The 24716-nt window shown below is 47.2% G+C and overlaps 4 protein-coding genes across 4 annotated transcripts; 3 read left to right on the top strand and 1 right to left on the bottom strand.

The window, feature by feature from the left end:
- Positions 1–7017: 7017 nt before the first annotated feature.
- EV420DRAFT_1646323 (uncharacterized protein) lies at positions 7018–8346 on the bottom strand (the record flags this gene model as incomplete). Its single annotated transcript, XM_060477892.1, has 1 exon — positions 7018–8346. The coding sequence occupies one exon, from the start codon at positions 8344–8346 to the stop codon at positions 7018–7020; it is 1329 nt and encodes a 442-aa protein (XP_060327585.1).
- A 4028-nt stretch (positions 8347–12374) lies between these two features.
- EV420DRAFT_1274478 (glycoside hydrolase family 16 protein) lies at positions 12375–14114 on the top strand (the record flags this gene model as incomplete). The annotated part of the gene is made up of 10 exons (XM_060467841.1): positions 12375–12743; positions 12796–12853; positions 12910–12941; positions 13003–13178; positions 13234–13250; positions 13301–13330; positions 13383–13613; positions 13659–13842; positions 13892–14022; positions 14059–14114. 10 exons carry the CDS (start codon positions 12375–12377, stop codon positions 14112–14114), a joined length of 1284 nt encoding a protein of 427 aa, XP_060327584.1.
- Positions 14115–18182: 4068 nt separating this feature from the next.
- EV420DRAFT_1561675 (uncharacterized protein) lies at positions 18183–18623 on the top strand. The gene is made up of 2 exons (XM_060473872.1): positions 18183–18278; positions 18334–18623. Exons 1-2 carry the CDS (start codon positions 18255–18257, stop codon positions 18547–18549), a joined length of 240 nt encoding a protein of 79 aa, XP_060327583.1. The 5' UTR covers positions 18183–18254; the 3' UTR covers positions 18550–18623.
- Positions 18624–21199: 2576 nt separating this feature from the next.
- On the top strand, positions 21200–24268 carry EV420DRAFT_1646320 (uncharacterized protein; the record flags this gene model as incomplete). The annotated part of the gene is made up of 7 exons (XM_060477891.1): positions 21200–21606; positions 21655–21739; positions 21791–21965; positions 22017–22229; positions 22327–22636; positions 22690–23084; positions 23139–24268. 7 exons carry the CDS (start codon positions 21200–21202, stop codon positions 24266–24268), a joined length of 2715 nt encoding a protein of 904 aa, XP_060327582.1.
- Positions 24269–24716: the final 448 nt, after the last annotated feature.

The following is a 24716-nucleotide window of genomic DNA, read 5'->3' as shown; positions in this document are numbered from 1 at the left end:
ATTGCAAGAAGTTAGGCATCACTTTATAGTGAAAGCAAGGAGCTTGTAAGAGTTAGGAGTATATAACCTTAGCCGAAGCTGGGGTCTAAGGCCACAGCGTAGGCTAGCTTAAATACATGTTAGACTCGTACTAAGAATAGTGTCTACAAGGGTGCGTGCAGTGAGAAGTGCGTCTTTCAACGAATGAGGAGAGAGGACACTAAAAGAAGTGTACTCCCAACGAATGAGAGTAAAGAGTGCATATCACCTGCATTTGCGTGAGACTCCATCTGAATAGGCTGCATCCCATAGACCACCCTCAACTGGTGGTCAACTCTCATTGAACTACTAAGAAGCATGATGGCACATGTGGGTCATCAGTCATCTGGGATGCGGCAGCTGTGAGCTGGGGTGATGGCAACCAGGTAAGTGGGTAAAGAGTGTGCCAGCAGAATATCATGGGTCCGAGAGATAAGATAGGCAGATCTGGGGTTCCGAGGGATAAGGATAAGATAAGATAAGGAAAATAGAGGTAAAACTGTAATAAAACACTTACATGCAAGGAACGCATCTCCGCAGGGACACGTGCTAGCACCTGATTCCAGTGCCAGACCCTAAGCCTGGGAGGCAGGGTGTGGTGCCAGCACATAAGGAATCCCTGAACACAAGCACCAATACATGAGTAGATGAGGCCCTGGTGATGGAGGAGATGCATGTTAGGCAGCTAGACCAGTCGAAATGGGTTAGAACACGAAGAGGAAAGGGAGTAAAGAGAGACATACCAGCAGGGTGTAGACCTTATGAAACATTTCAGAGATAATCTCTGGGATGTGCTCCTCACGGTGATTGTACACCAGCATGAAGAGGGCTGCCACCCGACAATACATGTAATAATACTCATGTGGGTTGAAGCGAGCAAAGTACTGGTACCACATGGGCTCCTCTGGAGATGGAGAAGGCTCAGGGATAGCAGCAACAGCTGGAGTAAGGTTGGACATGTGGAAAAGACTTCCGAGACAAAGAGAAACATCAGACAATGGTGACAGCACGTGTTAGAACATGTACTGAGTTGAACGGCGGCAACAGAAATCACAGAGGAGAAGACAGAGAGCAAGCTCACTAGAAAAGTGGGTGAAAAGAGCAGAAAGGTGAGAAAGCAAACTGGAGGGACTTAGCTTTTATTTAGTGAGCTCTCCGGTCCCCGACCTTCTAATAAGAAAAGAAGCACTCATGTGGGAACTTCTATGAACATTGATGTACCTGGAACCTGTGCCTTCGAATCCGGAGCACATGGAAAGGAAAGAGAACATGCAGACCCACAACGTGATGACCAAGGATGGTCAGGACTTTAGTGGGGGGATATGTTGTGACTGCAGCCTATTTATGCATGTAATTTTGCAATCTAACATGTTTTACATGCATACTGAGATATAGTGAGCAAGCAGACTAAAAACTACATGTCAATACTAATGCTATATGGTGCAATGATATGGAATATAACTTATAGCATAAGAAGCAATGGGATTCTAAACAGGACTTAGTCACAGCACTGTACCTGACAGGCATGCATGATGAGAAGGCCAAACCCTATACCCAATGCCTTAGGCTCTAACTTACAAGCACGCTCGCAGGAGCTAGATAAAACCTTGAAGATTGCAGTGACACTGAGAGTACTTAGCTCACTCACTAACTGTGACACGTCATACCTGAAAATCTGAGGAAATCCTTAAGCAAGATGACAGATATCATTGGCACAAACTTGGGCAATGGGCTTCAGCTGAAGTCCGTGAGCCTGCGTCCCATTGTTCTGAGTCCCATTGTTCGAAGACTCACTTGTTGCCATGTCTATGAGAAGCCTCTGTGAATCCAAGAAAGAAGTCTTGAATGACATATGCCAGGACTGATAGTTCCATGCACCTAGACCTGTCAGTCACTAGAGAACAAGCCTGCGGGTGTCAGGAGAGCACCTCTTGGCACACATTTAGTGAGCCCACTATAGAAATGAGACTAAAACTGGGAAGTCTGACTCGGATGCTCAGTAAGGTGGCAGTGGCAACATGCTATGCATGTAGGAGTCTGGATACTGCACAATGTTTGTAATTCTAATTCCCCTGTAGTATAAGTAGGCTGGTTACAGTAGGTAGAAGCCAAGTTTTGAGCCCCCAAGTTCCCATGCATGCATTGAAGGCGGTACTGTAACAAAGGATCAGTTTGTGACTTCAAGCTTTGCATAGAGTTAGCGAGCTCACTCAGAGAAATACAAGATATCCTTGAGAAAAGACTTTTTGTGCACTTAGTTCTGAGAGAATAAGAATCAGTGAAGCTGTTCTGTTTCATTGAGTGTTGATAAGTCCATTTGGAGTATGTTCTGAAGAGGAAAAGTGAGATCTGTTCTGTTCAGTTTCTGTTCAGTCTGTTCTGCATCAGTTCTGTTTCGAGTTTCTGTTTTCTGAATCTGTTTCCAAGCACTTCTGAAGTGTTCTTGAGTTGAGATCATCTGTTGAAGTTAGTTGGAGAACCCCTACATACAGTTGTGTAGCGAGCAGGCTAAGTCAGTGCTTGTCTGTGGTGTTCTTTTAGCAAGCTCACTAAAGTTTCGGCATGTATTGCCTCTGTTTCTGTCAGGATCAGTGTCCCTTGTGTATTTTAAATCAAATCTGCCTTGAAGGTTGCATCATGCCAGTGAATGACCTTCCTGTAAAAGTTCCTAGACTTAGGGATTCATTAAAGAAAGCTTAGCTTTGCTAAGAGCACTGAGAATAAGAGAAACTCTTCGAGATATTGAAGTATAGTGGATCACATTAGAAATAATTGCTCCCCCTAGAACTTACGAGGGTGATTGTAGTTTGTGTAGTTGTGTGAGTGTGTGTGTAGGTTTTTGAGGTTTGCCTTTTAGCCCACTCACTATTCCACAGGTGCCCACAGCCAGCCTCTTCACCGGGTTTTGGAATGGGCCTTGTTGTTCAAGTGGCTGTACAGCCACATTTCCACCAATGTTCAATGTTGATGGTCCCATGTCAGGCTTGCCCTCTGCTTCAATGCTGCCATCATTGGACAAGGATGACCCCACATCATCACCACTATTACTGGGTGCTGCAGCCCAATCCCCAGGACCCTCTGAAGGCCTTGAGCTATGCAATACAAATTTCTTGCCCACCATTCATTTGGTAAATGCCAAGGATAACTTGTTTGCTTGGATTTTCAGTTTTAAAGTCCATTTCAGCTTTGCACTGGATCCCATGCATGTCAACATTACTGTGTTTGCCTCCAAACCCATTAGCACAGGTGTAGTGACATCGAGATTACTGGGATCAATGGGTGGGTGGTCCTCGTCATGCTGAGGAAACTCTGAGGATGCACAGATGGTCCCCAGAGACTTGTTAGAGTAGAGGCAAGATAGCGCATCAGTAAGTACATTCTCACTCCTGGAAACATATATTACTTCAAAGTCAAAGTCTGACAACAACTCTATCCAGCAAGCTTGTCGTCCAGATAAGTTCTGCTGATTCAAAAGGTGAATCAGCCCCTTGTGGTCCATATACCACTTGAAGTGACATCCTAGTAGGATGTCTCGATGTCGTCTCATTATCTCCACCCCTGCAAACATTTCCTGCTCATGCACAGGGTAGTTCTGTTGCACAGGATTCAACTTTGCTGAGAAGAATGTGGCAACTTTGGCATTTTTCCAGTCTTCATCTTGGCTCATGACACCAGCAATCCCAGTGCTACTAGCATCAGTGATGATGTTTATCATGGAGGCATCCTTCTCATAGTCAAGAGGAACATAATGGTTCTCTTGCCAGCAATGTACATATTCCTTTACTTGTTCGAAAGCTCACTGATGTGTCTCAGTCCAATTCCAGGGTACAGTAGCCCCAGTTAAGGTGTGCAACACCCCCATTGGCACACGAACATGGTCTATATTATTGGCTAAATATCCTACTGATCCCAGGAACCTGCTCAAGAGTTCATGGCTTGTCAGTACCTTCCAATTCATTACAGTATTGACTTTTGAAGGATCCATCTTGATTCCTTTGTTGTCAATGATGTGCCCCAAGATGTGCAATTCTTGTGCTAGGATTTTGCACTTTTTCTCACTGAGGTAAAGCCGTTGCTCTTCCAGGATGTCAAATATCAGCTCACAGTGTTTTGTGTGTTCTTCAATAGTATCTGAATACACAATAATATCATCAAGATAAACATCCATGAACACACTGATATATGGAGGGAATAAATGATTCATCAATGCCTGGCAAGTAGCAGGTGCATTGCAGTCACCCTGCTGCATAACAAGGTTTATCATGTTTCCATCAGGCATAGTGACTGCCATGTGATCAAGGTGCTCAGTCACGACATGGACCTGCTCATATGCAGCCTGCAAATCAAACAATGAGCAGAAATGGTGACCAGCAACCTGTCTGAGGATCCCATCAATTGATGCCAATGATGCCACCATCTTGTATTTCATGATTAATAGGTCTGAAAGGAGGTAATGGAGCTTTGGCCACATCCTCAAATAACCCTCAAGCCCATGTGGATTCCCTGATTATATTCTGCACATCCAAGATAGCTTCTTTGGCCAATTCAACTGATCATGATGCTAGCTCACTAATGTTGGCCCCTTCAATGGGTAAGCTCTCCTCACTTCCAATATGGACTATGTTCTCATTCATCCCCATAGTGAATTTATGCTGAAATAAGAATGGGGTTCCCAGTATTACATCATAATTTCTGAGGTTCACGATATCAAAATATCTTTGTTCATCAATACCTTGATATTGGAATCTAGGCTTAGTTCCATAATTGATCTTCGAGTGTGAGCCTTGTACTGCAAGATGAAGTGAAATTGGTTTTTCAAGTTCAATTTTCTTCAGATTTAGTTGGTCAGCCAATGTAGTTGATATGAAATCTGACAATGAGCCTGAGTCAAGTAGAGCATGGGCTTTATGCCCTTCAATGAAAATGTCTACTATCATTGGCTTGGGCATGAGGTGAGTAAAGTCCCAAGGAATACCTGCATTGCATTGGATGGCAATAAGTTTATCCTGTTTATGCCCCACATGGCCAAGGTACAGGCTGTCTATTTCCCTGCAAGGTTCATGGGAATCTCCTACATACTCACCCTCCATGAGAGTGAGACCAATTCTCTGGCCAGACCAGCAACAGGCATGCAGCTGTTTTTGCTCTCAGCACTGAACCTGAGCTAATGACCAGTTATATAGGTGGAATTTCAGATGGAGAGCTACCTGTTATGACAGACAGAATGTATGACTAAGGGCCCAATCATGTACATGAAAAACATTAGCACTCTTATAAGAGACATTGAATCTCTTTGCTAGTGCCTGGAGTCCATCATTGAATTCCTCATTCAGGTACTCCTCAATGAATACTGCTATCAGATCCCTCACCAAAGGGATAGGTAATTTGACAGATGGAATTCCAAAGGTGTGAATAAGATAAGCCTGATACCAGGCAACCATGTCACCATACTGAACAATGTCAGCAGGTACAAGTACCTTGTCCTGTTCATCATGGAAGGCATCAAACAAGATGAACTTCATGCCTTTCCTTTGATACATGCTGAAATGTCTAGTATTCCCACCCTCTGTGCCTTTGGAACCAGTCAATGCCAGGGAATCTGGCCAATTTGTCATGGAATTCATGTGCCAGGTCCACCATTCCTCAAGCATATTGCCCATTGGCTGGTCAAGCCACAGTTCTGCTTCAGTTGGAGTCCATGTACCCTCCAGAAGGGTGTCAGCTTCATTATCCAATCCCAAGACGATGTTATTGAGTTGGAAGCTAGTAGAGCTGTCTGTGACTTTGGACAGTTGATCAGCCTCCTTCAATTTAAACTGGACATTTGTGAAAGACATTATAGGAGGCTTTTTCTGGCCAGGAGGATCTGAACATGATCCGGAGGTGACAGAGTTACCATCAGGGCACTGTCATGAGGTGTGTCCGACTTTTCCACAGCAGAAGCACCTCCCTTCAGCAAGGTATTCATCATGTTGCTTCTTATCCAACTTGTGCTCATGCCAGGAGGCCTTTTTATCCACTACAGGCTTTTCTCAATTATGAGCTGGGCCTTTACATGGAATGCCAGATAATTCACAAAGTTCATTGTTGAAGCTCAGACAAGCTGGTTTCAGAGTGTGATCCTGCTTGGAGCATGGTATGTCATTCCATTTATTTCATTCAGTTGTCTCATTGGTGCAACGATTCTTAGCATGGCAGTTGTGCTCATAATCACCACAAGATTTTCCTTCATCTCTACATTGAGTGATGTCAAGGATTTCACCCATATCCACAATCTCATGCCACATATCAATTTCCTCATTGTAGAAACAATGACTCAGCTCTTCCCAGAGATCATGCCATAACTCATACCACAAGTGGAGCACTTGAGTATGTTCTGACTCATCTCCAAGCATATGGTAGTGTCTCTTCAGCTCATGAGCATATGTGCATATATCACAATCACCCTGGAAGCACTGCCTGATTCTTCAATGAACCTTAGCCCAGAAATCCTGAGGGAAGCAGTAATTAAACATCTCCCAGAAGAAGGTAGTTAAGTCCCATTTGTTGTAATTCATACTAACACTTTAGTCATAGAAATCATGGGCCTTGCCCTCAAGATAACAAGAAATCTGAAATACCTTGTCCTCGTCTTTAACGTTTCCCATCTTCAGATACTGTTCACATTCCTGAATAAAACATGCAACTAATTTTGGGTCATCACTACCATTGTATGTACATGGCAGGATTGGCTTCTCCCATTGGTCATGAGAATGAGAACAGGAATGGCGTGATGATTTCTTCTTACAGTGCTCATTCCCAGAGCTAGACTCATCATCTGAGGAAGAGGATGAAGAAGAAGAAGAAGAATCATTCAGGTTCATCGGCAGGTGCGTTAACTGGTTCTGCACTGCCAACAGACTTTTTCAAAGCTCTCCCCAGGTAACTATTTGGAGCAACTTGATCTGCTGTGAAGGCTGGTCCACACTGAACATTGGGTGTTTCCTGATGTTTGCTGCCTCACATGGCATTCTGTGCAACACCAATCATATGCTGCATATCAATGTGGGGGTTACCTATCACATTGTTAGAACCTGATAATGGGGACCATCCCTGCAAACCACCAAGACTACTAGCCTTCAGGACTGAAGGGCTCGATAACTTGGAATGTACCTTTTGGTTGCCCAAAGTTGCATCGAACATCTCTTTGGTCTTGACATCCTCCGCGATCCTAACCTTCTTTACAGGCTTTGAGATTGGGGTGCTGGTAATTGGTGGGGTAAAGTTCATGGCCTCTCCATCACCTGAAACCTCACCCTTCATTACAGGTGTGGAGATACAGAATACTTCAGGTTCCACATTGGATGAACCACCAATCTGGCTGTCAGGTTTGGCAGAGGAACACTTGTGTGCCTTCCATGATCTCATGACATCTTCATAGATCACCTTTTGCACTTCAGGATCCTCGTCCTTCAAGAAATTGAAGTTCTCCCAAGCATGGCACTGATTCTCAGGATCCAATTCCTCATTGTCAATCCCTGGAATTCCAGTGTCACAAAAATCACGAATCTTTCCTTTGTTGACAAAAGGCTTTTCCACAGGTATTTCATTTCCTGCCTCATGTTCAGTATCTGACTCTAAGTTTGACACATTTTCAGCTTGCATAGCTCCAGCCTGAGCTTCGAGTTGAGCTGCCTCTGCCACAGCCTCTTGTTCCCTTTGGACTTGACTTGGAATATTGAGAAATTGCTTTTCAAAATGCTTCTGGCATACATCATGTACAAATTTTATGGTATTCTCAATAGCGACCTTATTTTCATCAACATCAGAATCAGATAAAATTTCATATCTATTTTTCATGCTAGCAGTAAACCCAGTGGTTTTCGAACCAGGGTCCAGCAAAGGGGTACATCTACCCTTCTTCTTTCCCACAGTCTCCCATCCCATAACTTTGCTAGGGTGGAGAATGACAGAATTGTCATCAAGATCCAGAAGATCTACATCCAATGCAGTTTGAAAACTGATGGAATTCAGCTCATTTGCAGTAATGCGACCACCATACTGGCTAGGAAGATTGAAGTCCTCAGATGCGACAGACTCCTCCTTCACAGGCCAAGAGGATAATCCCTTCTCATCTATGGAGACAGGGCCTGAGCTTCTCATGCTGATGTCCAGCACAGGGCTCACAATGCTAGTAAGGGGGCTTTCCATGTCCCCCCAAAGGTCAGCATTATTTTTAGATTGAATAGATGGCAACTCAGCGGAAATGGCAGGTGCCTTTTTATTGCTCTGATTCGGGAGCCCCTGAGCTAGCGGAGCAACCCCTTTCAAATGGGTAAACGGCACCATAGTCAAGACCAAGATGCAGCGAGCAAGAAAAAAAAATTGAAGCAAGTTTAGAGAGGTAGAGAGAAGCAAGAACTTGTCAGAATTTTGGGGTGGCAAGGCAAAGTCGTGCGGAGATCCGGGTGATCAAGCCAGAGCATTCCAATCGACAAGGCCTTGCCAGTAAGGCTTTTGTTTTTCGAAGTCGAGTTTTGTTGAAGTCAAAGTTCTTGTAGGTCAAAAATATGTGACGGTACTGTGATGGGAAGTCAGTAGTAATGGCACACGAGAGTTAGATGAAGCGAGAGCTGTCGAACGGAGGAAAGACCAGGTTAAAAGAACCTCTATTCGAGTAGTTCTAGCATATGTAGGAGAATTTTATGGTCTTATATACTGGTAGGATAAGGACTATTACTAAAAGGAATAAGGAAGGCTAATCAATAAGTAAACGGCGGGATAAGTAATAGGAAAGCGGGATCACCGCAGTAAAGTAGAAGAGCTATATAATAAGTAGATAAGGAAGAAGATAAGATAAAGAAAGAGAGAGAGAGAACAAGAGTACCGGCATGAGGAGCTGGCACGAATCTCCTACATTCACCCTCAAAATGTTCAACATGAAAGATGGCGGCCTCTCAACATAAACAACACCTAGAGCTGGTTCACATAGACAACACATCGACATGTCAATTTCGAGAAGAGGATGGTCTGGGAGGAAGGCGGGCATAGAGGACGGGAGAAACGCGTCCGTCTGTGAGACGATTGTAGAGGAATCAACGTCCTGAGGGCTATGCATAGCTCAGCTAGGGGAACATCCTTGGTTGCACGACTCCAATTGGGTATGTTTGCCATTCTCATCTCGCCAAAATCTTATTGACCCTGCATTTAGTTCAGTTCATGGTTATCTGGTGCCCAAGGCAGGGGAAAGGCCGTCAAGAAGCTCAAGGTCGTCACTGCATTCCAACGACTCTAAGGAGAAGCCGTTCATTAGCAATCCCCTCTGAAGCGTTGTCGTTTGTTGCCATCACCAGCACTACGAGAGATATCTTTGCGCGTCTCTTCCTCGTCTATGGCCTTCTCTACCCCCTTGATTAACGCCACGAAATACACTTTCCAAGACGATCTCATCCTCAAATAACGCTCCGTCTGCCATTTTCCTCATCACGCCCTACTTCCTTCATCGACATCGATCTTCTCCACAGTACCCCTGTATATTTCTCACCTCTCAACATCGTGATCTACTGCCGTTGACGTTTCGATTCGGGACGAGACTGTTATCTTAGTGAAGTCAGAGACTGGTGACAAGCGAGTCGTTTGAAGCCTGCTGGCTATTTTGAGGGTATGTCTGTGCTATTATCCTTCACTTTTATTACTGACATCTTCAAAAGTTTGCTGATGACTCGTTCAAGTCCCCGTATCTTCCATCAACGCTGTGTATGGTTCTTGTCCTTGCCATCCGACGTATTTCGTATGATCGTTCTAGCCCTGACGTCTCCTCCCACTCAATCAACGCCGCCTCCAATGGAGCTCTCACTCAAAACTGAGCTCAAGTCGTTACTATCACATGATGTTCATGGCATCTGGGCCTGACATTGAGCGAATGTGGAGGATGATATGACATATTGGACTAGGTGGATGATGGCTTTCAGCCGGGAGGTCCTAGTAGGTGCGTTGGAGGATATGAAATGTAATTTTGACAGCCAGCGAGGCAGCAATTGCTGATCGTCTCGCTTTCTCGTAGCTCGGACCATCAAGCTCTGCATGCATTCATAGAGCTAGCAATACCATCCAGCAAAATCCACAATGGCTAACGACCATGCCATGTCGAGGTGCAGCGAATACAGTAGATGAGGGCGGAAACGTCCCCTTCTCTGTAACAGACGCGATATCAACAAGGAATGAGTGAGTTACTTCCGAGAAGGGTCAAGGAAGACGTAGTCCGCCAATGGTATTGAAACCGGCCTTGGACTGAGGATGTGAACAACGCCGGCGTCTTTGGCGTAGAGGTGTAGAAGTGTAGAGGACAAGTTCCAGCTGACGAGTGTGACAGGGGATGTAGCTTCACTCTATCTGTGCGACGACTTCCTACAACGCAAACTGGATCAAAGGGGAAGAAATGATGGTCTGAACGCCACCGTATGATGCTGATTTGAACTCGATAGCGACAGAACACCCGGCTACATATTCCTTTAGGTGGCAGCTGAGTTGTTGAGATACTCCTGCCCTGGGGAGGCAGCATGATGACGGTCGAGTCGTATGCGAATAAGCTTTCCTTGAAGTCGGTGCTCATATCGTTGAAGGACACCTTCTGGTCATGCTTCTTGACGGTCTTACTCTCGACGAAGAATTATTACAAACTACAGATGAAAGTCACGTCAATACGAGTTCAGTGAGGTGACGATGGCGGTCATACCCTGGAGTCGCTCGTAACACATTGGATGACGGCCCTCACAGTCACCGAAACGTCCCTCTTGATCCATACAGAATCTGTTGTGCAATTGTAGCAGGACAGTTGCACAGGAGAACGGAACGATGAGAACAGATGGTGACCTCGTGGACGAGGTGCTTGATCAGATCAAACTTTCCTTTTGGGGTCTGCTTTGGTGCCAGCATCGTCCCTTTTATATTTGTTGTCCAGGTTGTTCTGCGAACAGGTGCCGGTCGTCTTTCTTTACCACCACCACATCCTACATTATGAAGCGGTGGGCCATCGCAAGGCGTGGCAGATCCGAGTCCTGAAGATGGGGTGGGCTGCCCTGCGTGGGCAGCACAAGGTTAAAGGAGCATATGATTCGACATCATCCTTCTGTCAATCTCAATCAGTACAAGCACATTTGGCAGACAACAAAGAGTGAAAAATACTACTGAAGAAGACTTACGATAATCGCCGCAAGGTGAAGAGGACTCAGGAGCATAAACAAAAAAAGAATGAGCAGGAACCCCCTGCTCGTCTCAGAGGCTCACAGTTCACAGATGTCATGGCGGTATGTTTGAAAATCCAAATCGATTGAATAATGGTCTAATCGTACACAACAAAAGACTATCGATCTTGAGAACAGCACGCCTGGACAACGAAGGTGAGGATGTCCAAGGACATAAAAATGAATACATTGAAGGCGAGGGTGCGAGGATGAATGGCCTTAGCAACGACAAACAGAACGACGAAGATCCTCAAGCAGCGTACGATGGAGATTCTGGCATGAAGAATTGCACATAGACGAAGATGACAACATACAGTATGGGCCATCTCTATCGCCCGGAATTCCTGCCAAACGTGACTCACTATGCGACGGAGGCCATACCCAAGTAACAGACTCAAAGACAATATCTGTGATTAAAGTTGGTCGGCAGACTGAACAGAATGAGGGGGTCACATACCCAATTCTCGTTCTAGCCTCGCGTGGCCAGTCCTCCCACCAAAGAGTCCAGTCAGCATAACCCATTCATCACCAACTGGCCCATCTCAGCTGTCACGCGTCACCCGCTAACGCTTCCGTAGGGCCTTGTTGAGTACCAGGAGTGATGTTGATCCAGTTGCTAGCACCAGTAATGCAGTCCCAGCGACGGTCTGTGCAAGGAAAGTGGGCGAGAATGGCATCTTCTCAGACTGTGTCTGCGGTTGTTGAGTCAAGGTCGAGGAACAAGAAATGGCTACGAAGTGTGCAAAGAGAGGTGTGAGACCGTTTGGGCGAGCACTTCCCTAGGGATCAGAGATACAACAACTAAAAACAAATGTTAAGTTCATCAACAACATACAAATCTCAAATACGTACCGAAACGGCGGCGATGTGAATCATGTTCACCGTCGAGCAGAAAGCGAAGAACGGACCGGGGTGGGTCAAAGGAGGGAAAAAGGTATTACTAAGCAGGGAACACGGCATGCACGGCACGGCGAATTGTCGGACTATCACCATCATGCACCGCCACCGAGGTTCTCAGGTTAGTAATAGTATAGACCGAATCCTGTATACACAGGACTCGGAATGTCCCTTTCCTTTCGCCTCTTAATTCTATTATACCTCCTTCAACAACTACAGACAGTCCCTGCTTTCTAGATGCTCCTTCTCAATGTGCTACCTGTGTACCTCGTCGTCCTCATAGTCTTCCATGACGTCTCAGCAAGTCTCGTCTCCCGTGTCCATGATGTTGCCCTTCGACACACCAAGAGCATAGCACGCGACCTTCGCCTGGCCTTTGGCTCGGTCCTTGTCTCCCAACAGTCCCTGGTCGACCCGCAAACGCGTTTGACTTACTGCAAAGCTGGATCGTCAAACAACAATAACACTGGTGGTGGTGGTGGTAGTGGGAGCGGTAGCGGCAGTAGTAGCCACTCCGGGACAAGCAGCACGAGGACTGCATCCACGTCCGGTGCTTCTGCCACTGCTTCCTCTTTTTCGTCCCCGTATAATTTGGTAGAGTCTCATGTGCGTTGCCATCTTGATCAGCGTAAAATATGTCTTTATATGTAACACGTAGGCTGGCACAGAGTTTTTCAATGGCTGGTCCTTCTGGACGACTTCGGATCCTACTCATGGTGAGTTTGCCAGGTTTACCAGTTTGCTCCGTGCATATCATTGAGCAACTTTGTAGGCATTGTAGATTATGTTGACGAGAGCACGGGTGTATGTCTTTCAGTGTGGTGGCTTGTGTTTTTTTTCTAACTAACGGTGAAAAAAAAAACAGAGATCAAATGGGTTAGTGGAGGTGAACACGGATGGTAATGCTATTATGCGTGTCGAGACAACGGGAACTGTCTCTGGGAATCGTCAAAGCATTCGTATCGCTACAGAGAGTACATACGATGGTGTATTGGTGATCATGGATTCTGTGCACATGCCAACGGGCTGTGGGACGTGGCCGTGAGTCCTGTTGTTCCCTATATTCGATGGTGGCACTGATTCTTTTGTCACGCAGTGCATGGTGGTCGAACGGTAAGATATCGGCCATTTATCTGCCTGTTTCTTCTGAGACCTTTTTATAGGACCTAATTCGCCCATTAGTGGGGAAATAGGTTCGCCGCGTCTAGACTGTTCTTTTATTGTATTGATCTTATTGCACCATAGACATTGTGGAGGGTGTAAATGACTACACGAACAACCAGGCATCAGTTCACACTGATGTCGGATGTTCCTTGACATCTTCGAATGCGAACGTGCTTAATATCACAGGAACTATAGTTGGCGGGACCAACTGTGCAGCTTCCGAGACGAGCAATCAAGGCTGTGGGGTACGCTCTGCCTCTGACGTTTCGTTCGGTGCCGCTTTCAATGAGAACGGTGGCGGAGTATATGCCAGTAAGTATGATTTTTTTGACAACAGCCCACGCTCATTGGCTGTAGTGAAATGGGACGATGAGGGCATCAAGATCTACTTCTGGCCCCAGGACTCCGTTCCGTCTGACGTTGATGCTGGGACGCCCGTTCCCGACAGATGGGGGACACCATTAGCGAACTGGCCTTCATCGGCTTGCAATTCCAGCAAGTATTTCTACCAGCATTCGTTTATCTTTGACACGACTTTATGGTGAGTCATTTTTGTTTCCGGACGGATCAAATGGGCTGATTGGGGTCAGCGGTGACTTGGCCGGTGGAGTATGGAATAGCTCGGGAATACCAGGTCAAGAACAAAGCTGTGCTGCTCGGACAGGATACTCAAGCTGTGAAGACTTTGTCCGCGCAAAAGGAGCGTCGTTTGACGAAGCTTGTGAGTGACATCTTATATTACTATGTTTCTTGCGAGTTTATCCCTCCGCAGACTGGGAAATCAAGAGTGTCAAATTTTACGAACTCAAGTAGTATTTTCTACATATCAGTGACCGGATCTGGGGATTTATTGTGTACATATCTAGACATACATAATTAAATTTGCAAAGAGTAAAGACACCGCCACTGCTGCTGAGTCAGATAACGCGAGTCGGAGTCAGCGGCTGACTACCCCGACTCTGCCACGGAAAATGCTCGAAAACTCTAGTCGCGACGCGCGTATAAGGACGCGCGGCCTTGTCTTATTCAGCCACTTTCCTGTTCTCTATAAAAGCCATGCCCGCTTTCCCCTTGTCTTCATTATCGCCCCATCTTATCAACAATCATGTTCCATTACAACACACTTTACCCTACCCCTTCGCTCAGTCCCAGAGACAAGTATCTGGCTGCCCTTGCTATGGCTAAAGAAGCCGAGGAAGAATACTTGTCCGCTGAAGCTGCCGTTGAAAACGAGGAGTTCGCGCTTCGCCGTCGTCTTGAGGAATTAGAGCTCCAGAAGCGTCGTCTCCGCGGCACTGAACGCTACCCCTCGTACGGATATTACGACCGTTCTGCCCCACTACGCCATCAGCTCGAGGAAGAACAGCGTGTCAAGGTGCTGGAGGAACAGACCTTAGCACGAAGAGCCCTTGCGCTGAAGATTGAACAAGAAAAACACGAGAGGCGCCAACGTGAGTACTACAAGCTCATTTCGGGGGGCCATATGGCGGCACTGGAAGCAGAGGCAGCCCGCCATCGCGCTTAATTAGTCAATGTCGCGTCCATCCGGGTACGTTGCAAGGTTGATCTGCACCAATCATTTCCTTCTCATTATCCCTTTCAGTCGCGTCCTGATTACCCATCGATTGGCCCTGATAGCATTTTCCCGGAGGAATCCAAGGTTCGTTACCCAGGTTCTCGAAGTATCCGCTGTCCTCATATTTGCTTCCAGAGGCCTCTATCATTCGGAGGTTATGCCAACGTTGTGGCAACCCTAGCTGCAAAGGAGAAAGCAGTTAGGCATTGTCCTTATGTCGGCAAGATTCAAGTCAAGCGCGATGATGCCAAAAAGCCTCTTTCCAGCGCTCTGTCCGGAAAAGCCGAGACTGTTTTGTTGTCCCGTGCCAACGACACTGACGAAGCGCCTGTACGCAACGGCATTGTTGAGCTGCTAAAAGCCATTCTTGGTGACGCAGCCGAGGTGAAGACTTCCCCTGTGGCATCTCCTTCGCCAGCTCCGTCTACTTCCAAATCCTCCGAGATTGTTCCCGAATCCAAGAGATCCGAAGTCGAGCCCCGGCAATTGTCGCACACAACCGTTGAGGAATGCTTAGGTGCAATGCTCGGCCATTTTGCACAGAAAGTAGAAGCACCAGCATCTCGCGCAGATGCCGCGACATCCGGATCCAAGCCTGTGGAGAAGGTACGCTTCAATTATGGTGGAGCCTTTAGCTATGAGCTTATTCGTTTTTTTTTCAGAAGGCCTCTGCAATTGAATCTTCTTTGAAGGCCGAGCTTGAAGCACGCTTGAACAACGATCAATCCAACGAAATCAAGGACACCATCCAAGCTATCTTCGTCCCCCTCTTAGTCTCCGTCTTCCTACCCACGGCCGGTCATCCGCCTCCTTTCCTTCCAACCCATCTCCGAATCTCCCTCCTCCCAAATCTACCGCATTGACGTGTTGTCCCAGCACCCTTCAAGGTGGGGAGCCGCTACTCTGGGAGGTACAGACTGAAGAATCTTTGCATTGGGAAGGATGTTGACGAGGGAAGCGCGCGCGTCTTCGAGTGTGGAGAGCTTTCGCTAGGCGAGCAGGCCAGGGATATTGATCGTTAAGAGAGGCTTCGTGTACGCATGTCTGAGTCGATGCAGAGTACTCGATGACGAAGGGGTTAGAAGAGAGTTCGATGTTACCCGGGTTCCGATCCCGGCTCTCCTCAAGTCTTCCTCCCCTTTCGTTCTCGTTTTCTTCGTCTTCCTTCTCACTATTGGATCACCTATCAATGATGCCCGTTAATATACGCAAACCGGCTAAAGCACATTTTGGGGGATTGCCTACGAGGCTGGATTCGCTCATAACGGTATATGCCAATCCCAAGCATACCTGCGCTACTGATCAGGACCACGATCAAACTCTCCTTCGAGGATTACATATCGAGCCCCTCTCAATCGTCAACATTCCTCGTCTAGCGAAAGACGGCGGGAGCGAGGAACGGTTTGGCAGAGAGGGTGGCCATGGGTGAAAAGGAGAATGTGGCCATAATATGGAGCGAGAGAATGGTCGTGAAAGAATGGTCGTTGCAGTCGCAGTGATCCCGTATCTGTTGCCTCCCATCCTCATCGGTCGGTTTTCGACCATGCATTGTGGTATGTCGCTATCATTCCTGACCATCTGGGTGCATCTCATATCATCGTTCTATTATACGTAGTTCTGCCTGAATCCTCGCTTTCAACTGACGCTACTTGCAATTCAATGTTTTCTCTGAACCTCTAACCTCTGCTCAGACTTGAACTCGAGTCGCTACTATCGCCTTCTATTCATGGCGTCTGATATTGATGGCTCTACTTGCGATCTACGTTCTCGTATCGAACACGCGCGAGTTTCAGCCCCGGATTACCCGGCAGAACGTGTACTACAATTTCTCTCGAGTGGCCGGCACTGCTCTGGAAGTCAAATAAGATGTGGCATCAGCTACGATTCCTGGGTATGTCTATGAACCTTGTTGTGTCGAACGCATATTGATATCACTTCTCATTTTCAGTTCGTGACGGTTAAAGAAGTGCATCAAGAAACACGGGCCTTCACATACTTGTCGCTATCCTCCTTTCACGTATCGTAGGGTAAGCCCTCACCAGCACTACAAGAACATCGAAACCATCCTGTCGACTCTTCATTCTTCGCTTCCTCCATTTCCTTAGCCGCCGACTGCTGCCGGGAACTTTTTTGCTAATGCAAAAATGTTCAGCTCTATACGTGAAAGCCAGCGTGCTGAAGAACGACGACTGCAACGTCGAGAATATCAATTAGTGCGGAATGAACCCCACAGGAAATGCAACCATGGCCTACCCCAAAGGCTAATGACCCGGCTCCATGTTAGTCCGATCGATTACCTCCCAATTGCTTACTTACTGACCTTTCGCCAGATAGATCTCTCGACCTCACGATGATCTTTACTCCAAGCTTGGCGCTTTCGGTAGTCCTCATTGGCATCGATACCCACCGTCGGCTGGTACGTTCTCCGGCTCATAGACGCGTGATAGGACTGGTAGGAGTGGTTGGTACATCGTTTCATCCAAATGGGGAGGTGACGTGCGCGGTGCGAAGGTAGGCCCTTATTATTATTACGACCTCAGGCCATCTTTAATGGGATTCTGTAGCACTATCGATGATCTCGCAATGCCAGGTTGAGCACCCAAAGACACGAGGGGCCTCAGAGTCATACACCCGGTGATTTCATGAAGGTGGAGATAAATATTCTTTGGCAATAACGCATATTTATTCATCGGACCTTCCACAAGTACCAGCTTCTCTTCACGGTCTCATCCAGTGGCGATGCCCTCGTCACTAAGATCGAGAGGCTTGAACTTTCGGGGTATTTTAGTGCTCGATAGTAAATTCAATACGCGATTTATCTCCATTACCAGCCTGCGTGGATATGAGAAATTTAAGTTATCAGTACAATAGTGTCGTCTTCTCGGAAAGAGAGCCATGAGAGGGAAGGGACAATCAGCTTGACGAGCGAAATTCCCACTGATCGGGAGTGGGATCAAAGCTCCTTTTCATCTTCCACCACCATCCGAGGATACGTATCGATTCGACCATGCACATACAAAGTCTCGATCGACCACCAGTACTCCTCGTCTCCTCGTCTTTGCTTGACCGAAGATGCGTACGCAAACAACAGCTCATCGCCCGTCCAGGTTTTGTTCGATTCCCTGGCGCGGGGATTCCTCAATTTCACCTTCAACGGTGGCGGACTCTCAACTTGAACGACGCTAGGACTCGGTTCGCATAGACGACACGTCAGCGTGTCAATTTTGAGCAGAAGGTGGAACGAGGCACAGAATTTGTCATTTTGTAGGCGGAGAGGGGGAGACAAGGGTCTGTAGAGAGGGGAGGTCAGCAAAAAGGGCTAACTGTACTGGAGGTGGCCGGCGTCGTGAGGGCTGTGTATTAGTTTAGCTGGGAGGATGCCCTTCGCTTTACTACTCTTCGTACGTCCGCCATTCTCATCTTGCTGAAATCGTATTGACATTGCATTTTGTACAGTTCCTCGAGGCAGCCTGCTCATGTCATCGAGCAAAAGGTCATCGAGAAGCTATACGTCGGTCGCTATCACGTTCCAACAAATCCAAAGAGAGCCGTTCACTGGTGATCTCCTTTGACGCGTCGCCGTTTGTTGATGTGCACTGGGACCCCCCACCAGCACGACAAGAGATATTCTTACGCTTTCTTCTTCATCCCTTGCTTCCTCCGTTCTCTTGATCCACACCGCCGAAATATACTTTCCAAGATGATCTCGCCATCAAATAATATTCACGTTCACCCTCCTCCCTGCTTCATCGCAGCACACCTTGGACCGGTCTAATTCTCCTAAACATGAGATTTAGCGTCCCGCGTCAATGGTGACAAGTCGTATGACGATATAGGACAACGAGAAAAGGGCGATGTCCTTTCTCCCAACGACACGCCTATCCACCACCCGTCAAGTTCGCCGTCCTCTCACTGTACAGTGAGACTGAACACTAACCACAATTTATCAGACCGGCGCTCTACCACAGGTTTCTTACTCTGCGAGCTTTTATCGGTGCTCCCTCCAACGCATCGCCTCTAACCAAAAACGATATGATCCGCCTGGTCTCAACAAGACTCCGAAACTACGCTCGCCAGTCCGAGGCCTCCCCGCCAGATGTTTTGACTTCCGTCTCCTGATGGGAAGCGTTGGCCCAACCACTACATCTGACATTCCTGTTGTGCGATGCGACAAGCAGCCTTCAATGCCCGTACTCGGATCTATCAGATCACATCCGGTACCCAGACGACGGCGAGACCAACGTGATAGTAGGTGCAGAGGGAGGAAGGGAGGCAGGAGAATTCGGCATCGTGTAGGCGGAGGACCGGCCATAGGTGGGAAGAGAGGGACGTGTTCATGACTGTTCGTTGTCCCGAGACGTATTGCTAGTGAGGTTGAGCTCCTGCAAGGGCTTGTTGTCGAGGTCTCTTCGAGTATTCGTCAAAGCTCTCCAAATTTTGGCTGAGTCTATCATCCTTATCCCGCTGAACTTGTACTGATGCAGATGGTAATTTCATGTGCAGTTCATAACGGTCAAAGAAGGTCTCCAAGAAGCTTGAGTCGTTCACCACGTTCACCAAAGCTGTCGCTCTATCCTTCTTCCACGTGCCCTCCGTCCTTCGCGCCCAAGCCAACACCGTCATCTAATTCCTGTGTTCTTGCTCATGCCAATATCCAATATCATCCACGCGCCATGCATGATCAGCCTCTTGCTGACTGTACAGGCCGTCGATCTTCATACCAACGCCTCTCTCCTTATCGCAACTCCGATGTCCACCCATAGCTCACGACGGCGTTTTACGCTGACGACCTGATTGATCCTCATACAAAAGTACTAGAAAACAGATGAAAATCAAAGACATGGCCGGCCGAATAGAGGACTCCAAGATTATCCCCTTTTTCTCGACGGACCACGACTGCGAAAACCATTCTTTTTCTAATCACTGTAGTTGCGTACCTTCGCCTGCAATCTCGTTGGTCCTACCACTCAGCGTATGCCGACGTTGCTCTTATGCCTACCAGTGTCATTCACATTCCAACAATCGCTAGTAACCCTCTGCCTGTCGAAATGTCGAGGCGAAGACGACCCCATTGCTACCGAAAGTCACTCTCGTCGACCGGTTTTTCCTATCGCTTCGTACGCAGTAAGAACACACGAGTCGGGCTGCGTATAGAGATGCGAATGGTCAGACGACACTGACTAGTAACGTCCTTTACTTTCGGAACTCATTATCAAGCCTACGACATTTCCTGGATCTCCATCGCTGGAACGTCCTCGGACAACTTCCGTTCATCGTTCTACCTGTCACGCCGCACCATTGGACTGGTCCAACCTTCCGAAACATCAAACATACCTTCCCAAGCCAACAGCGACGATGCTGTATGATGAGATAGATCATTGGCGATAGATACCCCTTCCCCCCATGGCGTGCTATATTTTTAGGTCAAATTCTCCATTCTCTCTATACAGTTACCGAACGTCAATGGTTCTTTATCAGGTAGGCGCGCTACCACAGCCTCTCTACTCTGGGAATGATACGCTGCCATTCACCAAAACATCGATTCATATGGTGAAAAGGAGACATGACTTGCCTCGTCCCAGAAGGGCTCTGGACCTGAATCGGCCGGTTCGACTGTTTTCTTCTCGCCAGATAGTTCTACTTCCGTGCTGCGTTGATAGCGCGACTGCTACGTCCGACTTGGATACAACAAGAAGGCCTCACAGCCCATCTTCGGATCTCGGTTTGCCAAGACACCCCTGCCGGGCTCTGGACCCAACGTGAATATCCTCCATAGGAGATGCCGCAACGAAGATCAATGTCAGTTCACTCCTTCACCTCGTCGTTGCCTACTCACTCTTCACCAGATCCACCTCATGATAGGTACCATCGGCTTCGGTGCCTCTATTGGGTTGCGCTCGTAGTGTACCAGCTGTTCGGTGAACCCATTGTAAAAGACTCGTGCATCAATAGCATCAATGCCATATCATATTTGTTGCAGCCGGAGGGATATCGGAGGTAGACCAGGCTATGCGGACAGTCTGCGAAGGTTATTGAGTCCGTACATGCGGGAGATGCATATACGTCTGAAAGGGTAAATACATCGACAGTGTTCTTCCTTAGCCATCTTGAATTATAGCTCTGGAGGACGAATGCTAATCGTTAATTCTTAGGAACGTAATGTGAGTGATATCTTTCCTATCACGGAGGATTGCGCGATATCATTGGTTGGTTGCTGTATGGCTGTGACTTTGATTTCGACCGCAAAGCGACTGCCCAGGCCCGACTGCCCTCACTGTCCTGTATCACGACCTACTTGCGTGGAACCTTGCTCTTCACCACCATGGCGGAGGCTCTAGGAATCGTTTCGTCCATTACCGGCCTCGTCCAAAACACCGCTACTATCGTCAAATACCTACAGGATGTAAAGAATGCGCCCAAAGAACGGCATGACCTCTTGAGAGAGCTACAGTATGTGGACAGCTATCTGTCCAGCGCAGAAAGGCAGATTCGGGCAGCGACCGAAAACGACAAGTGGTTGGCGGAGTTGAAGGAGTCGAAAAAACCTTTCGATGAGTTTTCTGACTTTCTCCTTGAGCTCAAGGAGAGGTTGGAGGCTGGATCATCCCGGTGGCGGAGGACGTTTCATAGGCTGCGTTGGACGCTTACTAAAGAGAGCGTGGAAGGGGATCTGAAGAAGATTGAACGTTTCAAGACTTTTCTCATGATCGTTATACAACACGACCATCTGTAAGTGATCCTTGTGCTCGCTCGTCAGAGACTAAGTGTAGTCTACAGCACTTTATCCAGTGCGATAAAGAAAAGTGTCGATACTATCTTAGAAAACACAAACCGAACGAAGCAGACACAGATAGGTGCGCTCGTAATCAAAGTTTATCTTCATATTGAATGCTGATGCGCATGGACCTTGCAGATGACAAAACCGAAAAAAGCGGTGACGTGGCTGAGCCCTTTGGATTTCAATGCTGTTCTCAGCGCCAAGCTGGACGAGCGCACGAGCGAAACGGGAGGGTGGTTTTTGGAGTCCCAAGAGTTTACAGAATGGAAGAATTCTAAAGCACCCTCCACCCTGTGTTGTTTTGGCGGTCGTGAGTACTACGTGGCCCCATTTTTCCCACTGATGCTTATATATTCTACAGCCGGTGTCGGAAAGTCAATCCTCGCTTCTACTGCTGTCAATCATTTGCACGCAACATCAGAGGGAAGAAAAATCCTTGTCTTGTGCATCTTTTGCGACTACAAGAGTGCAGTAGCCCAGACGGTACCCAATTTCATCCGTAGCCTCTTGAAGCAAGTCGTTCAAGCCCGCCGATGCCTGACTCCTTCAATTGAATCCCTCTATGACAAACATTGTAAACTTAAAAAACAGCCTTCACCTGCAATTTTTACAAAAATTCTTACGGAGGAGTTGGGATCACGGAAATACGACTATGTACTATGTCTATATAGTTTTGGACGCTTTGGATGAACTTGATGGTGACGGACGCCGGGAAGCGCTCGTTAATGCCCTGAGGGCGTTAGGCGAGCAGATTCGTCTCTTTGTGACTTCGAGATACATCCCTACAACACAATCATTGCTCAAGGCGGATATCAATTTGGAGATCCGACGAGCGGATGATACTGATGTTGAAAAATATATCAAGACCAGGATCAAGGAACCTGAGGGTTGTCTCCGGGCACATCTCCTTAAAGATGAGGAAGGGGGTGGGAATCTGCGCCAGGAGATAGTCAAGACAGTTGTGGAGAAGGCGGATGGCATGTAGGTTTCCGATGATACGTTCCCTCCCTTGTCGGCTGATAGAGTTTACATAGGTTCCTTTTGGCAAGGATGCACATGAATTTGTTGACTGGTTGTATGACTCGTGCGCAACTTAACAAGGAACTGCATGCACTGCCAACTACCCTCGGCCTGACGTATAAATTTCTGCTAAAGAGGATGGACATTCAACTGCGCCACCTTCCTAAAGAAGTCGCCGACCACTTGCAAGGTCTCTCTGCCTTCGACCAGAAAGCCCTCGCCTATCGCGTATTCGGCTGGATAGCCTTTGCTGCACGTCCTTTGAATGTATCGGAACTGCAGCATGCATTGGCCATTGAACTAGGAACAAAGCAGCTCGATCTTGGAAATATTATTGACGAGGACATTCTTATAAATCTTTGCGCGGGATTTGTTGTTATTGACGGCAATAGAGATATCAGATTTGTGCGTGAGTAGTACTCAGATATCAACTTCTCTCTTCATCAGCTGAATACTTTATTAGACTATACTACCCAAGAATATTTCATTCTGCACCGGGATGAACTTTTCCGCAACATTCACGAAAAAATCACACGCACCTGTCTTACGTACATGTCATTTGACACTTTTGATTCTCTCAAGGGCTTTAACCAGTGGGACTTCTGGAAATTGGAGAAGAATGCCTTCTTTGAATATTCATCAAGGAACTGGGCCTACCACGCCAGGGCTTGTGGACAAAACACCGTAGAACAGGAGATCCTTGATTTCCTGCGAACTCGGGCAGAAGTTGCACGGTGGTATCTGAGTCTAGACGACAAGCTGTATGCCAAGGCAAAAATGCCACCCACCGCTGCATGGTTTTCTGCCTATTATGGCCTGGTACATGTCATGAAGATCCTAATAGCTCAACGGGTCAACCTGCAGAATGAGAATGTGTTGTGTATTGCAGCGTACGCAGGTCACCTCGACATAGTTGACATGTTGCTGTTACGAAATGACGTGGATGTGAACCAGGTTGCCTCTGAATCTGTTGGTCGCTTACATTCCTACACGCCTCTCATTGCCGCAGCGTCCGAGGGTCACGAAGAAATCGTCAAAAAACTACTGCAGTCCAAAAGCATGACATCGTTGAACAAGCTGTCTCCATATTGGGAGTGCACAGCACTATCAGCAGCCGTGCGGAATAACCACACTGAAGTGGTTAAGCTCTTGCTATCGCAGCCTGACATTGACACTTCCATCGGGTTCTACAACACCCCCCTTATTGATGCTTCACGGTTCGATCATGACGAAATTGTGAGGGTGCTCTTGGAGTGGGGAAAGGATGATCCTAATGCTTCAGGGAATGATGGGATGAATGCTTTACATGACGCTGTTGAATATGACAATTTCAATATCCTCCGGATACTCATGAACTCGGACCGGGTGGACGTGAATAGGACAGATCTCAAAGGAAGGACTACCCTTCACTCTGCCGTGTATTGGAATGAACTGAAGTTTGTCGAACTGTTACTTACACACAAGGGTATCGATATGATGGTAAAGGATGGTGACGGCAGAAGTGCATATGATATAGCGGTTGCAAAGGAATACTACGAGATAGCAGCACTGCTTGCAGAGCATGGAGGGAAGGCCCTAGGACCCCATGAGTGATGCGCTCGGTGTATACAACTCTGTTCTCATATATATATATCCTGTATTCATACTGGTCATACAATTCACATATATTCTGTCCTAATGACATTGCAACTCTTGTTCATACTCATTCTTCGAAATTTTGATTGTTCCGCGGATCCCATTTTGAAGTCCATCGAGGAGGATTCCAGTAGTATCGATACACTTTGTTTCTTGAGTCGGTGTGTGAGAACGGAGGGAGAGATGGCAAATGCACCCGTTGCAGATTGAGCGCCAGTTGTTCAGCGCCGATCCCAGTTCTAGTGAAGGAAAAAGGTTGGTTTTATTAGTCACTGGTGAAATCAGATCAACCATTGTGTAAATTATTGCTCCATAGAGTTACCGTCAATTACACCAGGGATTCAAATCGCGCGACGTAAGTAGTCTATAGCGAAGAAATCAAGGACCAGATACGTGGAAATAATAC

This window comes from Desarmillaria tabescens (assembly GCF_030435595.1).
Source record: "Desarmillaria tabescens strain CCBAS 213 chromosome Unknown EV420scaffold_34, whole genome shotgun sequence".
Lineage (NCBI taxonomy): Eukaryota > Fungi > Basidiomycota > Agaricomycetes > Agaricales > Physalacriaceae > Desarmillaria > Desarmillaria tabescens.
This window is presented reverse-complemented; position numbering and strand designations above follow the sequence as displayed.